At 40.1% G+C, this 16,523-nt stretch overlaps 1 protein-coding gene across 4 annotated transcripts in view; it reads right to left on the reverse strand.

The window, feature by feature from the left end:
- LRRC28 (leucine rich repeat containing 28) overlaps positions 1-16,523 on the reverse strand; it is a 201,738-nt gene that overhangs the window by 54,839 nt on the left and 130,376 nt on the right. For all 4 annotated transcript variants that reach the window (XM_069559247.1, XM_069559246.1, XM_069559245.1 and 1 more), the window contains one exon: positions 8,175-8,277. In XM_069559247.1, coding sequence (XP_069415348.1) covers positions 8,175-8,277 — 103 coding nt within the window. The remainder of the gene's footprint in view (positions 1-8,174; positions 8,278-16,523) is intronic.

Consider the following 16,523-nt stretch of genomic DNA (forward strand, 5'->3'; position numbering starts at 1 on the left):
CTCCGACACCCTAATGTCCTTTACACAGGTTTACCTTAGAAGCTTGTTCTTCACCTTGCCCCTCTTCTCCCAAACCACCCTTCCTTTGACTTGGAATGGGAGACGCCCTTTGAATATATACAACAGACAAAAGAGATAAAAGAAGGGAGCTCCTTAATTCTATTGTTAAGACTTCAATAGTTACCATGTATTAGAGTTCGATGGCTGCTGAATAACCGTCGACACGAGAATGTTGGATCCCACCAAAAAAAGATACCATGCACCCAAGGGCAAAGGAGAAGCCCCAATAAGATGATAGGAGGGGCACAACTGCATTAAAATCAAATCTAAGACCCGCCAGAGATGCTTGGAGGGTACCAACAAAACCTGTGCCCACCAGGACCCAAGGAATGGAACAGTGACCTCCACAAGAGACTGAGCCAGACCTGCCTTTGAGTGTTTCAACGTCTCCTAAGGTGGCACGGGTCGGCAGTGACCTGCACGGGGACAGGGGCTCTGGTGCAGCAGGTCTGGGAGGCGTGGCACGTGGCCTAAGTCCTCTTGGAGGAGGTCACCAATAGCTCCTCTATCGAGCTGCTGAGCAGGTGACTCACAAATTGGAGAACAACTATACCAAAGAAGTTCTTCTACTGTTGCAAAAGTTCTATGGCCCGTAACAGATTGCCCAACCTGGGGATCCCACAAAGGGACTGAGAACCCCCAGGAATTTGACTTTGAAGGCCAGCAGAATTTGATTATAGAACTTCCACAGGACTGGGGAAACAGACTCTTGCAGGGCACAACAAAACTTTCTGTGTACCAGGACTCAGGAGAAAGGAGCAGTGACCCCACAAGAGACTGCGCCAGACTTGCCTGTGAGTGTCCGGGAGTCTCTGGCAGAGGTGTGAGTTGACAATGGCCTCCAGCAGGGTCAGGGGCACTGAACACAACAATCCTGGGAGCTGCAGCATGCTGACGTAAGTCCTTTTGAAGAAGGTCGCCATTACTGCTACCATAGTTTGGCCTCAGGCCAAACTACAGGGAGAGAACACAGCCCCACTCATCAGCAGAAAATTGGGTTTAAGATTTACTGAGCATGGCCTGGCCCACCAGAGCAAGACCTAGTTTTCCCCACAGCCAATCCCTCCCATTGAGAAGCTTCTATAAGCCTCTCATCCTCATTCATCAGAGAGCAGACAGAATGAAAACCACAATCACAGAAAACTAACCAAACTGATCACATGGACCACAGCCTTGACTAACTCAAAGAAGCTATGAGCCATGCCATGTAGGGCCACCCAAGATAGACGGATCATGGTGGAGAGTTCTGACAAAATGTGGTCCACTGGAGAAGGGAATGGCAAACCACTTCAGCATTCTTGCCTTGAGAACCCCATGAACAGTATGAAAAGGCAAAAGAGATGACAATGAAAGATGAACTCCCCAGGTTGGTAGGTGCCCAATATGCTACTGGAGAAGAGCAGAGAAATAATTCCAGAAGGAATGAAGAGGCTGAGCCAAAGTGGAAACAACACCCAGTTGTGGATGTGACTGGTGGTAAAAGTACAGTCTGATGCTGTAAAGAACACTATTGCATAGGAACCTGGAAGATTAAGTCCCATTAATCAAGGCAAATTGGAAGTGGTCAAATAGGAGATGGCAAGAGTGAACTTTGACATTTTAGTAATCAGTGAGCTAAAAAGGACCAGAATGTATGAATTTAATTTAAATGACCATTATATCTACTATTGTGGGCAAGAATCCCTTAGAATAAATGGAGTAGCCCTAACAGTCAACAAAAGAGTCCAAAATGCCTGGATGCACTTGGGTGCAGTCTCAAAAATGACAGAATGATCTCTGTGTCCAAGATAAACCATTCAATGTCACAGCAATCCAAGTCTATGCTCCAACCACGAATGCCAAAGCAGCTGAAATTGAACTGTTTCTATGAAGACATACAAGACCTTTTAGAACTAACACCAAAAAAAGATGTCCTTTTCTTCATATTCTGTTGTTTTCCTCTATTTCTTTGCATTGATTGCTGAAGAAGGCTTTCTTATCTCTTCTTGCTATTCTTTGGAACTCTGCATTCAGATGCTTATATCTTTCCTTTGCTCCTTTGCTTTTCGCCTCTCTTCTTTTCACAGCTATTTGTAAGGCCTCCCCAGACAGCCTTTTTGCTTTTTTGCATTTCTTTTCCATGGGGATGGTCTTGATCCCTGTCTCCTGTACAATGTCATGAACCTCATTCCATAGTCCATCAGGCACTCTATCTATCAGATCTAGGCCCTTAAATCTATTTCTCACTTCTACTGTATAATCATAAGGGATTTGATTTAGGTCACACCTGAATGGTCTAGTGGTTTTCCGTTTTCTTCAATTTGAGTCTGAATTTGGTAATAAGGAGTTCATGATCTGAGCCACAGTCAGCTCCTGGTCTTGTTTTTGTTGACTGTATAGAGCTTCTCCATCTTCTTTGGAAGGAATGATGCTAAAGCTGAAGCTCCAGTACTTTGGCCACCTCATGTGAAGAGTTGACTCATTGGAAAAGACTCTGATGCTGGGAGGAATTGGGGGCAGGAGAAGAAGGGGACAACCAAGGATGAGATGGCTGGATGGCATCATGGACTCAATGGACATGAGTCTGAGTGAACTCCGGGAGATGGTGATGGACAGGGAGGCCTGGCATGCTGCAATTCATGGGGTTGCAAAGAGTCGGACATGACTGAGCGACTGAACTGAACTGAACTTTCTTCATATGGGACAGGAATGCAAAAATAGGAAGTCAAGATACCTGGAGTAACAGGCAAATTTGGCCTTCGAGTACAAAACGAAGCAGGGCAAAGGCTAGAGTTTTGCTGAGAGAATACACTGGTCATAGCAAACACCCTCTTCCAACAACACAAGAGATTATTCTACACATGGACATCACCAGATACTGAAATACCAGTATTTGGTCAATACAGAAATCAGATTGATTATATTCTTTGTAGCTGAAGATGGAGAAGCTCTATACAGGCAGCAAAAACAAGACCAAAAGCTGACTGTGGCTCAGATCACAAACTCCTTATTGAAAAATTCAGACTTAAATTGAAGAAAATGTGGAAAACTACTAGGCTATTCAGGTATGACCTAAATCAAATCACTTATGATTATACAGTGGAAGTGAGGAACAGGGATTAGACCCAATAGAGTGCCTAAAGAACTATGGATGAACTATGGATGGAAGTTTACAACACTGTACAGGAGGCAGTGATCAAAACCATCCCCAAGAAAAAGAAAGGCAAATGGTTATCTGAGGAGGCCTTACAAATAGCTGAGAAAAGAAGAGAAGCGAACGACAAAGGAGAAAAGGAAGGATGTATCCATCTGAATGTAGAGTTCCAAAGAAGAGCAAGGAGAGATAAGAAAGCCTTCCTCAGTAAACAATACAAAGAAATAGAAAAAAACAATAGAATGGGAAAGACTAGAGATCTCTTTAAGAAAATTAGAGATACCAAGGGAATATTTCATGCAAAGATGGGCATAATAAAGGACAGAAATGGTATGGACCTAATAGAAGCAGAAGAGATTAAGAAGAGCTGGCAATAATACATGAAAAACTATACGAAAGAGATTTTAATGACCCAGATATCCACAATGGTGTGATCACTCACCTAGAGCCAGACATCTTGGAGTGCAAAGTCAACTAGGCCTTAGGAAGCATAACTACGAACAAAACTAGTGGAGGTGACGAAATTCCAGGTGAGCTATTTCAAATCCTAAAATATGATGCTGTGAAAGTACTGTACTCAATATGCCAGCAAATTTGGAAAACTCAGCAGTGGCCACAGGACTGGAAAAGGTCAGTTTTCATTCCAATCCCAAAGAAGGGCAATGTCAAAGAATTTTCAAACTACTGCACAACTGCACTCATCTCACACGCTAGCAAAGTAATGCTCAAAATTCTCCAAGCCATTCTCCTGCAACAGTACGTGAACTGAGAACTGCCAGACGATCAGGCTGGTTTTAGAAAATATACAAGAAACTCCTGCAGCTCAATTCCAGAAAAATAAACGACCCAATCGAAAAATGGGCCAAAGAACTAAATAGACATTTCTCCAAAGAAGCCATACAGATGGCTAACACACACATGAAAAGATGCTCAACAGCACTCATTATTAGAGAAATGCAAATGAAAACCACAATGAGGTACCATTTCATGCCAGTCAGAATGGCTGCCATCCAAAAGTCTACAAGCACTAAATGCTGGAGAGGGTGTGGAGAAAAGGGAACCCTCTTACACTGTTGGTAGGAATGCAAACTAGTACAGCCACTATGGAGAACAGTATGGAGATTCTTTAAAAACCTGGAAATAGAACTGCCTTATGACCCAGCAATCCCACTGCTGGGCATACACACTGAGGAAATCAGAATTGAAAGAGACACGTGTACCCCAATGTTCATCGCAGCACTGTTTATAACAGCCAGGACATGGAAGCAACCTAGATGTCCATCAGCACATGAATGGATAAGAAAGCTGTGGTACATATACACAACGGGGTATTACTCAGCCATTAAAAAGAATACATTTGAATCAGTTCTAATGAGGTGGATGAAACTGGAGCCTATTATACAGAGTGAAGTAAGCCAGAAAGAAAAACACCAATACAGTATACTAATGCATATATATGGAATTTAGAAAGATGGTAATGATAACCCTGTACGTAAGACAGCAAAAGAGACACAGATGTAAAGAACAGTCTTTTGGACTCTGCGGGAGAGGGAGAGGGTGGGATGATTTGGGAGAATGGCATTGAAACATGTATAATATCATATAAGAAACAAATCGCCAGTCCAGATTCGATGCAGGATACAGGATGCTTGGGGCTGGTGCACTGGGATGACCCCGAGGGATGGTATGGGGAGGGAGGTGGGAGGGGGGTTCAGGATTGGGAACACGTGTACACCCCTGGTGGATTCATGCTGATGTATGGCAAAACCAATACCATATTGTAAAGTAAAAATAAAACAAAATCTGAAAAAACTAAAGGCAGAGGAACCAGATAGAGATCAAATTACCAACATCTGTTGGATCATAGAAAAAGCAAGAGAATTCCAGAAAAAACATCTACTTCTGCTTCACTGACTATAGTAAAGCCTTTGACTGTGTGGATCACAACAAACTGTGGAAAATTCTTCAAGTGATGGGAATACTAGACCACTTTACAAAGCTGCCTCTTGTGAAACCTGTATGCAGGTCAAGAAGCAACAGTTAGAACAGGACATGGAACAATAGACTGGTTCCAAATCGGGAAAGGAGTACATCAAGGCTGTATATCATCACCCTGCTTATTTCACTTTGCAGACTACATCATGAGAAACGCTGGGCTGGGTGATGCACATGCTGGAATCAATATTCCTGAGAGAAATATCAATAACTTCAGATATACAGATAACAGCATTCTTATAGCAGAAAGTGAAGAGGAACTAAAGAGCCTTTTGATGAAGGCGAAAGAAGAGAGTGAAAAAGCTGGCTTAAAACTCAACATTCAAAAACCAAAGACCATGGCATCCAGTCCCATCACTTCATGGCAAATAGATGGGGAAACAGTGGAAACAGTGACAGACGTTATTTTCTTGGGCTCCAAAATCACTGCCAATGGTGACTGCAGCCATGAAGTTAAGACGCTTGTTCCTTGGAAGAAAAGCTATGACAAACTCAGACAGCATATTAAAAAGCAGAGACATTACTTGGACAACAAAGGTCCGTCTAGTCAAAGGTTTGGTTTCTCCAGTAGTCATGTATGGATATGAGAGTTGGACCATAAAGAAAGCTGAATGCCGCAGAATTGATACTTTTGAACTGTGGTGTTGGAGAAGACTCTTGAGAGTCCCTTGGACTGCGAGGAGATCAAACCAGTCAATTCTAAAGGAATTCAAACCTGATTATTCATTAGAAGAAATGATGCTGAAACTGAAGCTCCAATACTTTGATACCTGATGCAAAGAGCCAACTCATTAGAAAAGACCCTGATGCTGGGAAAGATTGAAGGCAGGAGGAGAAGGGGATGACAGAGGACAAGATGGTTGGATGCCTTCACTGACTCAATGGGCATGAATCTGAGCAAGCTCCAGAGATGGTGAAGGATAGGGAAGCCTGGTGTGGTGTAGTCCCTGGGGTCACAAAGAGTCAGACACAACTAATCAACTGAGCAACATTAGAATTTTGAATACGTTTTTGCACAGAAATATTTTATAAGTATAACTTTCAGGGTGCAAAATGGATTAAATGACCATTTAATGAACTGGCTAGGAGTATAACCACCAATACTGCTTCTATACAAAATGCATTCTGAGTTAAACCGATAGATTAAAAATACCTTTTGGATCACATTTTATTGGCACATGGGACTGCCAACACTCCAAAATCCACTAAAATTAGAAAACTGATTGCTTGATAACTTCCCTTTTAATAATTTTATCTTATTATTACTACCAAAGGAATATGCCAATAATAATAAAAAGTGTAGGCTATCTGCTAATAATTGGCATATTTTGCCTTACTCTTTATTTTCTCAAAGATGTGAAGCTCTCATAAAATTCACTAATTGTGCCACCAGATGCCAAGTCAACAATGAAAATATATTTTTAAAAAGTACAGGGGTCGGGGGTGGAATTCCCTGGTGGTCCTGTGGTCAGGCCTCAGTGTTCTCTCTGCCATGGGCCCAGGCTCAATCCCTGGTCAGGGAAGTAAGATCCTGCAAGTCATACGGTGTGGCCAAAAATTAAAAAGAAATACAAGGAAATAAGTATCTCTCAACTCGGCACAAATAGAACCTTGTGGCAGTCAGTAACAGCTGTATCTAAACACCAAAAAAAACACTTACTCTTTATCTCAAGTAAGAGCTATTCCTTTATTATGGTAGAAATTTTAGATCATATTACAGTGCAGTCTCTGAAGGCTTTGGTGCAGAAAAAACTGCCTTCAGCCTTGGAGCCTGCTTGCATCATCACATGCATCTTGGTGACTGAGGGTATTTTGCTCACCACTTGGAAAAATTGGGCTATATTATAGATACTTAAAGAACTTACTAGGATTAACGAGTATACAGCAGCACAGCTGAGATATGATCAGCTGCAGAAAAATCACTGAGCTAAAAACTCTACCACATATTCTACTATCTGTTCTTCACAGAAAGTTCTGGAATATATCTCTGGGCTTATATTTCATCAGCCTGCACAGGCAATGAATTCATCTAGGGCTCTTCCAAGATAACAAGTGCATAATTTTTCCTAGGGGAAGGCCACTACTTCTAGGATTACCCTCTCTGGAGCAAGCACTGCTCAGGGCCCATCCCCTGGAGCCAGGCCAGCAGGGGAATGGCTGTCTCTATGTACAGGCTTATTGTCATCCCTTTTCTCGCCAGAAATATATAGAGTATGAGTCAAGTTATTCAGGATGTTTGAAATTATAAAGAGAGAGTCGACATGCTGGCTAAGTAGCCTCTGAGGTGTTCCAAGTATCCTGTGGCTGCTTAAGTGAGGAAAGTGAGGCCAGTCAAAAGCTGGACTGGCAGCTGAGCTGTCCAGTATTAAGCCCACGCCACTCTGGGAACCACTTCAGGGTGCTTCTGTCTCACTGCTATAGAAGGAGAAGCTGACATTATCTTTCTAAAAGCCTAACTGAGAAGGAAAGATTAATGCTGTCCTGAAAATAAAAGTTCTTCATTTCCTATTAACTGAAACATCTGCTTTGGTTGCTGGAATCATGATTTGTACTGAGGGACTATTTCAAATTGTCAAGCTGTAAACATTTTCAATTGGTAAAGTCCCAGTGTAGTAAAATTGTCACTGCAATGGAAGGAAACGAAAAACTTTTACATTAACACTGATTCCTCCAGTATTTGTGACTGATACTACTGAGTTTATAATGGTACGCATGAATTAATTTTTCTTTTACCTGGAAAACAACAAATAATTGACCAAATTTATAACTTACTAACAAAACTCAAAATAAAATATCCTAATTGCTTGTTCAATATTTTTGGTTTCTAAGGGTACTTGGTTTAGCATGTTAAATCTCAAAACAAAATTGAACAGGATTATCAAAAGTCATACATCTATTTTTGAGTTTTATCAGGGCTAAGTACTGAAGTAGAAATAAAGCTAGCAAAAGAGCTGAGTATTAGTATAAAATGGGAAATCAGCCTTACCCACTGCACCCGATGACTTTGTTGTACAGAAAGGATGGCAAGCCTTTCAGATGAATGTTGTTATCCACGTACACATATTGAAGTTCTCGAGATCGACCTAAATCTGGGTTAGAAAGAAAAGTGCTATGATTCTTATAATATATACCAATATAATATGAAACATGAAATTTAATAAATAATGTTAGAATAATTCAAAATTTCTACGCTGGAAGAAAAACTGTTGCAGACTGACCTAGGTGTGAAATTAAGTCAGCTGTAATATGAGATTCTACCAGAAAACATGACTATTGAAAAAAATTACTCAACCCACCTGAACTTTTGAGTATTTAAACTATAAAATGAGAATTGGTAATGGAATATTATCAGATTTCCTTTCCATATAAAAATTTTATGACTTTTAATGAACAACTTCTATTTATTAAGCTTGTTATGAAAGTGTTAGTCCCTCAGTTGTGTCTGACTCTTCACAACCCCAATGGACTATAGGCCACCAGGCTCCTATGTCTGTGGGATTTCCCAGGCAAGAATATTGAAGTCAGTTGCCATTTCCTCCTCCAAGGGATCTTCTTGACCCAGGGATAATAAAAAATTTATATTTATTTATTAAGTTTTTATAGGTCATTCATTTAGTTTCATTTTTCTCCATAGGAAAAAGTGTCATACGAACTAAACTGGCAGGTCAGCCCAAATGATGTCTAGTTCTGCCCCAGTATCAAGATTTGCTGTCTCACCTCCCCTTGGCAGAAAGATGATAGAAGGCATGACGGAGGGCTGGGGATCAATCAGGCCCTGGCTGGGCTGGGCCTCAGAAGCCAGCTGATGTAGGAATGGGTGGAACTGCCCACGGCTGCAGGGGGAGGAAGCAGCAGAGGGAATCCTATCCCAGTCTGCAGTGAGGTGTAGGGTGCAGCTGGATGGACAAGACCTGCAGGCCAGGGAGCCGGGGTGGGAATGGGTTTATACCAGGAATAGGAAGAGATGAGAAAGGGAGCCCAAAGAGAAGAATCTGCAGGAAGAACAAGTATGCAGAAAGAGGGCGACTCCAGAAGTCTCCCACAGGTAGCTCGGCATCACTGACTCAAGGGACATGAGTTTGAGCAAACTCTGGGCGATAGTGAAGGACAGGAAGCTGGCATGTTGCAGTCCCTAGGGTCACAAAGAATCAGACACAACTTAGGGACAGAACAACAATAAAGCTGGGTAAAGGGGTAGCAAAGCCTAGAGTATCTGCTTGTGAAAACAGGAAATAGGCTGAAGGAGCTCTCTTTTCCCCTGTCCTTCCAAAGTTAGGATAGACAAAGGCCCAGATAGCTAAATTAGCATCTTTAATTTAAGGTTCTTAAGCATACTTACATTTCAAAAGAAAACCCATTTACCCACTAGGGATCTTTTAGGCACTATGGTAGGCCTTGGGGATTCAGATATGAATATGATATTGAGGACAAGCATGAAAAATGGTTAACTGTAATACAACATGATCATTGCTATTAGAGAGGCTTGTCTAAGTCATGGTTTCACAGGTGGGTTCTGGACAATTTATTACATAAAGTGGGAGGTGCATAATATAAGATTGAAGTAAGGAAGGGTTTGTCATGGATGAGGGTAGGAAATGCTGAACATTACCTTCTCTTTTCCACTACAAATCTTATCACAGTAATCTTGCCCAGATTAGCCCTGGGGCAAGTTACAAAAAAGAGGAACCAAAACTGGAAGCAATGGAAACTTGACAACAAAAGGGGAAGTGGGAACTCTTAGAGAGAAAAAAGAATTACTAGGCTAGAGATGCCCTTTCCCAGTGGTGGCTTTAAGATATCTAATAAACAGAATACTGGAATGCAAAAATAGGAAGTCAAGAAATACCTGGGGTAACAGGCAAATTTGGCCTTGGAGTACAGAATGAAGCAGGGCAAAGGCTAACAGAATACTGCCAAGAGAACGCACTGGTCATAGCAAACAGCCTCTTCCAACAACAAAAGAAGCCTCTATACACAGACATCACCAGACGGTCAATACTGAAATCAGACTGATTATATTCTTTGCAGTCAAAGATGGAGAAGCTCTATACAGTCAGCAAATACAAGACCAGGAGCTGACTGTGGCTCAGATCATGAAGTCCTTATTGCCAAATTCAGGCTTAAATTGAAGAAAGTAGGGGAAACCACTAGATTTAGGTCAGGTATGACCTAAATCAAACCCCTTATGATTGTACAGTAGAAGTGAAAAATAGATTCAATGGATTAGATTTGACAGACAGAGTGCCAGAAGAACTATGGATAGAGGTTCATGACATTGTACAGGAGGCAGGGATCAAGACTACCCTTAAGAAAAAGAAGTGCAAAAAGACAAAATGGTTGTCTGAGGAGGCCTTACAAAGAGCTGTGAAAAGAATAGAAGTGAAAAGCAAAGGAGAAAAGGAAAGATACCCATTTGAATGCAGAGTTCCAAAGAATAGCAAGGAGAGATAAGAAAGCCTTCTTCAGCGATCAATGCAAAGAAATAGAGGAAAACAACAGAATGGGAAAGACTAGAGATCTCTTTAAGAAAATTAGAGATACCAAGGGAACATTTCATGCAAGGATGAGCACAATAAAGGACAGAAATGGTATGGACCTAACGGAAGCAGAAGATATTAAGAAGAGGTGGCAAGAATACACAGAAGAACTATACAAAAAAGACCTTCACGACCCAGATAATCACGATGGTGTGATCACTCACCTAGAGTCAGAAATTCTGTAATTCGAAGTCCAGTGGGCCTTAGGAAGCATCACTACTAACAAAGCTAGTGGAGGTGATGGAATTCCAGTTGAGCTACTTCAAATTCTAAAAGATGATGCTGTGAAAGTGCTGCATTCAATATGCCAGCAAATTTGGAAAACTCAGGAGTGACCACAGGACCGGAAAAGGTCAGTTTTCATTCCAAGTCCAAAGAAAAGCAATGCCAAATAATGTTCAAAGTACTGCTGCACAATTGCACTCAGCTCACACGCTAGTAAAGTAATGCTCAAAATTCTCCAAGCCAGGCTTCAACAGTATCTGAATCATCAAATTCCAGATGTTCAAGCTGGATTTAGAAAAGGCAGAGGAAACACAGATCAAATTGTCAACATCTGCTGAATCATCGAAAAAGCAAGAGAGTTCTAGGAAAGCATCTACTTCTGCTTTATTGACTATGCCAAAGCCTTTGGCTGTGTGGATCACAACAAACTGTGGAAAATTCTGAAAGAGGTGGGAATACCAGACCCCCTGACCTGCCTCCTGAGAACTGTGTATGCAGTCAGGAAGCAACAGTTAGAACTAGACATGGAACAACAGACTGGTTCCAAATCATGAAAGGAGCATGTCAAGGCTGTATATTGTCACCCTGCTTATTTAACTTATATGCAGAGTACATCATGCAAAATGCCAGGCTGGATGAAGGACAAGCTTGAATCAAGATTGCCGGGAGAAATATCAATAACCTCAGATGTGCAGATGACACAACCCTTATGGCAGAAAGTGAAGAACTAAAGAGCCTCTTGATGAAAGTGAAAGAGGAGAGTGAAAACGTTGGCTTAAAGCTCAACATTCAGAAAACAAAGATCATGGCACCCGGTCCCATCACTTCATGGCAAATAGATGGGGAAACAGTGGAAACAGTGGCAGACTTTATTTTTTTTTGGGGGGGGGCTCCAAAATCACTGCAGATGGTGACTGCAGCCATGAAATTAAAAGACGCTTACCCACACAGCATATTAAAAAGCAGAGACATTGCTTTGCCAACAAAGGTCTGTCTACTCAAAGCTATCGTTTTTCCAGTAGTCATGTATGGATGCGAGAGTTGGACTATAAAGAAAGTTGAGCAACGAAGAACTGATGCTTTTGAACTGTGGTGTTGGAGAAGACTGGAGAGTTCCTTGGACTCAAGGAGATCCAACCAGTCCATTCTAAAGGAAATCAGTCACGAATATTCTTTGGAAAGACTGATGCTGAAGCTGAAACTCCAATATTTTGGTCACCTGATGCGAAGAACTGACTCATTTGAAAAGACCCCGATGCTGGGAAAGATTGAAGGTGGGAGGAGAAGGGGATGACAGAGGATGAGATGGTTAGATGGCATTGCTGACTCAATGGACATGAGCTTGAGTAAACTCCGGGATTTGGTGATGGACAGGGAGTCCTGGTGTGCTGCAGGCCATGGGGTTGCAAAGAGTCAGACACAACTGAGCGACTGAACTGAACTGAACTGAGCAAACAGAATAGATTTCTGCTGTGTGATTTTGTGATTTCAGAGTAAGTCACAAAAGGCATTGTGGCTCTATCTTTGCTGTTTCTCTTGGATTACTTCTTCAGGAATCAACTCCTTTTTCATGAAGGCCCTAAAGCAGCTTTATTGGAGAGGAATGAGACCTCCAGCCAATATCCATGTGAGTAAACAGTCTTGGAAGCACCTCCAGAAACTCCAGGTCAAGTCTTCAGATTACTACAACTCTAAACTAAATATCCTGTTCCTTCTCCGAACTTTGCCCATTAATTTTACCATTCATCAATGGATCTTGTTTGTAACAATTATAACGTAGTATTTACTTACATGATTTTCAATTACCATCTTTCTGTCTACATTTATTAATTGGAATTCTTATGTAAGGAAGAATGCTCCCTCCTCCCCCATTTATTTGATGTTTATATTGGTATGGATTCAAGGACATTTATTTTATTTTAAGGACTAAAAACCCACTACCATTGTTGTTTATTGTGTTGGGTAAAATGTTCCAGTTTTGGCACCTAGGAACACTTAAAATTGGTCTTTTCATTCTTTAAACAAGTTATCATCCTTTTATGAGTATTGTCATACTTTCCAGGAGCAAAAGATATTCCAAGTTCAAACTGTACTTTCCCTGCACTAGTCCTGAAATCAATTACTTCTCCAAGGAGCTTTAAGTCCTTTAATAAAAGGAATTGAATTAAATTAAATGTATTTAAATTCTGGGGTATGGCATCTAGAAACCAACATCTGAGTGCTAGATGTACCCCTTACTACAAGAGTGCCACTGCTTCTAGGATCCGTAGGTAGGCAGATTTACAAAGCATATGTATATAATACCAACCCGTGCATACATATTCAACTCCACTGTTGCAAGTGTACCTTCAGTACACATTCTAAGCAGTGGACCTGCTGGGCCAAAAGGTAAATACGTGTATAGAGTCCTTGGTATTTCCCTCCAGAGGAATTACACCAGTTTGCATTCTCTTCATCATGTATGAAAGCATTGGCTTTCCCACAGTCTCATCAACTTCTAAAACATGCTGTCTTATTTAAAACATTTTGTCATTCTCAATTTGTATTTCTCTTATTATTGATGTGAACATTTTTCAATATGAGGATCATTTTTGCATTTTTTGTATGTGAATTGTCAACATCTTATGTGTCTATTCTTTCACTTATGAGCAGAGCCTTAGTTTGAACATGTATTTTTTTTCTTTTTCTTTTCTAGATTACAAAAGGGTCATAAGTTTACAGGAGATTTTGAAAATACAGAACAAAGTTACACATAGTTCACTATATAGTACAATAATTTTTAAGTAGATAAATTAGGATACTTAGTTACAGCTTCAGTATCAAACTCTCAAAAATCAATAGAATGAATAGACAGAAAAGTAGAAGGATAAAGTAGACCTGAAAAGCGCAGTGAGCCAATGCAGCATAATTAAGATTTATGTAATTTCCACACAATAGCAAGAGAAAAATTCAACTTTCCATAGACTATAAACCAGAAGACAGTGGAACATATTCAGGGATAACATAAGGGGTAAAAATTTCATGGTCTAAAGGTATTGAAATCATACAGAATTTGTTCTCTTATCACTGTGGAATTATGTTAGAAATCAATACCCAAACATATTTGAAAATAACCCATATACTTTCAAGTGCAACGTGACATTTACCAACAGAGACCTTTGACTTAGCCATTGAAAGCCTCAATAAAGTTAAAAGACTGAAAAAACACAGAGGGTGATTGTAAGAAAGCATTTAAATGAGAAATTAATATCAGGGATAACTTACAAACCTCATGCATCTGGATATTAAACATCCACTTTTAAATGATGGGTGTATCTGAGAAGTCATAATAAGGAAAATTAGAAAATATTTGTAACAGAGTAAAAACAAAAAGAATTAACCAGAATTTGTTGTATACAGCTGAAGCTGTTCAGTGCAACTAAATACAATGTGGAATCTTGAATAAGGTATGAGAACAAATAATGGAAACTAGCATAAAATTCCGTGAAATTTAAACAAACTCTCTACTTTAGTTAATAATATTGTATCACATGTTACTTTCTTGCATTTTTTTTTTTAACAACATAGCATTTCTCAGAATTGGAACAGAAGTTTCAAGCCTCATTCAATTTTTTTTTAATCACTAAAATAATAGGCTTTCTAGACTTTAGCAATAAAAAGTCTAGTAGACTAGATGCCAGAATAAATGGAATTACATCAAAGTTTTGATTGACTATAAATTAGAACTAACATATAATTGCACTTATCTCACACGCTAGTAAAGTAATGCTCAAAATTCTCCAAGCCAGGCTTCAAAAATACATGAACTATCAAATTCCAGATGTTCAAGCTGGTTTTAGAAAAGGCAGAGGAACCAGAGATCAAATTGCCAACATCCGCTGGATCATGGAAAAAGCAAGAGAGCTCCAGAAAAACATCAATTTCTGCTTTATTGACTATGCCAAAACCTTTGACTGTGTGGATCACAATAAACTGTGGAAAATTCTGAAAGAGATGGGAATACCAGACCACCTGACCTACCTCTTGAGAAACCTGTATGCAGGTCAGGAAGCAACAGTTAGAACTGGACATGGAACAACAGACTGGTTCCAAATAGGATAAGGAGTACGTCAAGGCTGTATATTGTCACCCTGCTTATTTAACTTCTATGCAGAGTACATCATGAGAAATGCTGGGCTGGAGGAAGCACAAGCTGGAATCAAGACTGCTCAGAGAAATATCAATAACCTCAGATATGCAGATGACACCACCCTTGTGGCAGAAAGTGAAGAGGAACTAAAAAGCCTCTTGATGAAAGTGAAAGAGGAGAGTGAAAAAGTTGGCTTCAAGCTCAACATTCAGAAAACGAAGATCATGGCATCCAGTCCCATCACTTCATGGGAAATAGATGGGGAAACAGTGGAAACAGTGGCTGACTTTGTTTTTCTGGGCTCCAAAATCACTGCAGATGGTGACTGCAGCCATGAAATTAAAAAAACACTTACTCCTTGGAAGGAAAGTTATGACCAACCTAGACAGTATATGAAAAAGCAGAGACATTACTTTGTCAACAAAGGTCTGTCTAGTCAAGGCTATGGTTTTTCCAGTGGTGATGTATGGACGTGAGAGTTGGACTGTGAAGAAGGCTGAATGCCAAAGAATTGATGCTTCTGAACTGTAGTGTTGGAGAAGACTCTCAAGAGTCCCTTAGACTGCAAGGAGATCCAACCAGTCCATCCTAAAGGAGATCAGTCCTGAGTGTTCATTGGAAGGACTGATGTTGAGGCTGAAACTCCAATACTTTGGCCACCTGATGTGAAGAGCTGATTCATTTGAAAAGATTCTCATGCTGGGAAAGGTTGAAAGCGAGAGAAGGGGATGACAGAGGATGAGATGGTTGGATGGCATCACCAACTCAATGGACATGAGTTTGAGTGAACTCTGGGTGTTGGTGATGGACATGGAGGCCTGGTGTGCTGCAGTTCATGGGGTTGCAAAGAGTCGGACATGACTGAGCAACTGAACTGAACTGAACTAAAGCATTACATTCAAACTTAGTCAAACAAGTGGAGCTAAAAATGTCAAATTTTTTAGCTAAACAAAAACTCGCTTCCTAAAATATATTGTACATACTATACATACACACACACAATACACACGAAATCTTTTATCCTATAAGACAAAGTCTTGAACAAGAACAACAAAAAAAAGAGAAACTGGAAAATAATAACTAAATGAAATGACAGCACTGAATAGGAAATAGAAAAAGTAAAACAAACTAGATGAAAGCTAAAGATCATCACACAGTCCAGTTGTTTTTAAATGTCACTGCTCTTAGAATCACATCTGGAGCTTTGGAGAAAAAAATACTACCTGGGCACTCAACAGTTTTCAAAAAAATTCCAAGCTAATTCTGATGTGCATCTGGATTTTAAAAAGTGATACCACGTTTTTCTATTAAATGGTAGTTTTAGTGATACAGAATTCTATTATCTGTTGACTAATCATAATACAATGGTATTAAATAATAAATAAATTACATAATTAAATAAATACATAAATAATAAATTACATAATCACAACAGTAAAAGACA

Source organism: Ovis canadensis, chromosome 18 (genome assembly GCF_042477335.2).
Source record: "Ovis canadensis isolate MfBH-ARS-UI-01 breed Bighorn chromosome 18, ARS-UI_OviCan_v2, whole genome shotgun sequence".
Lineage (NCBI taxonomy): Eukaryota > Metazoa > Chordata > Mammalia > Artiodactyla > Bovidae > Ovis > Ovis canadensis.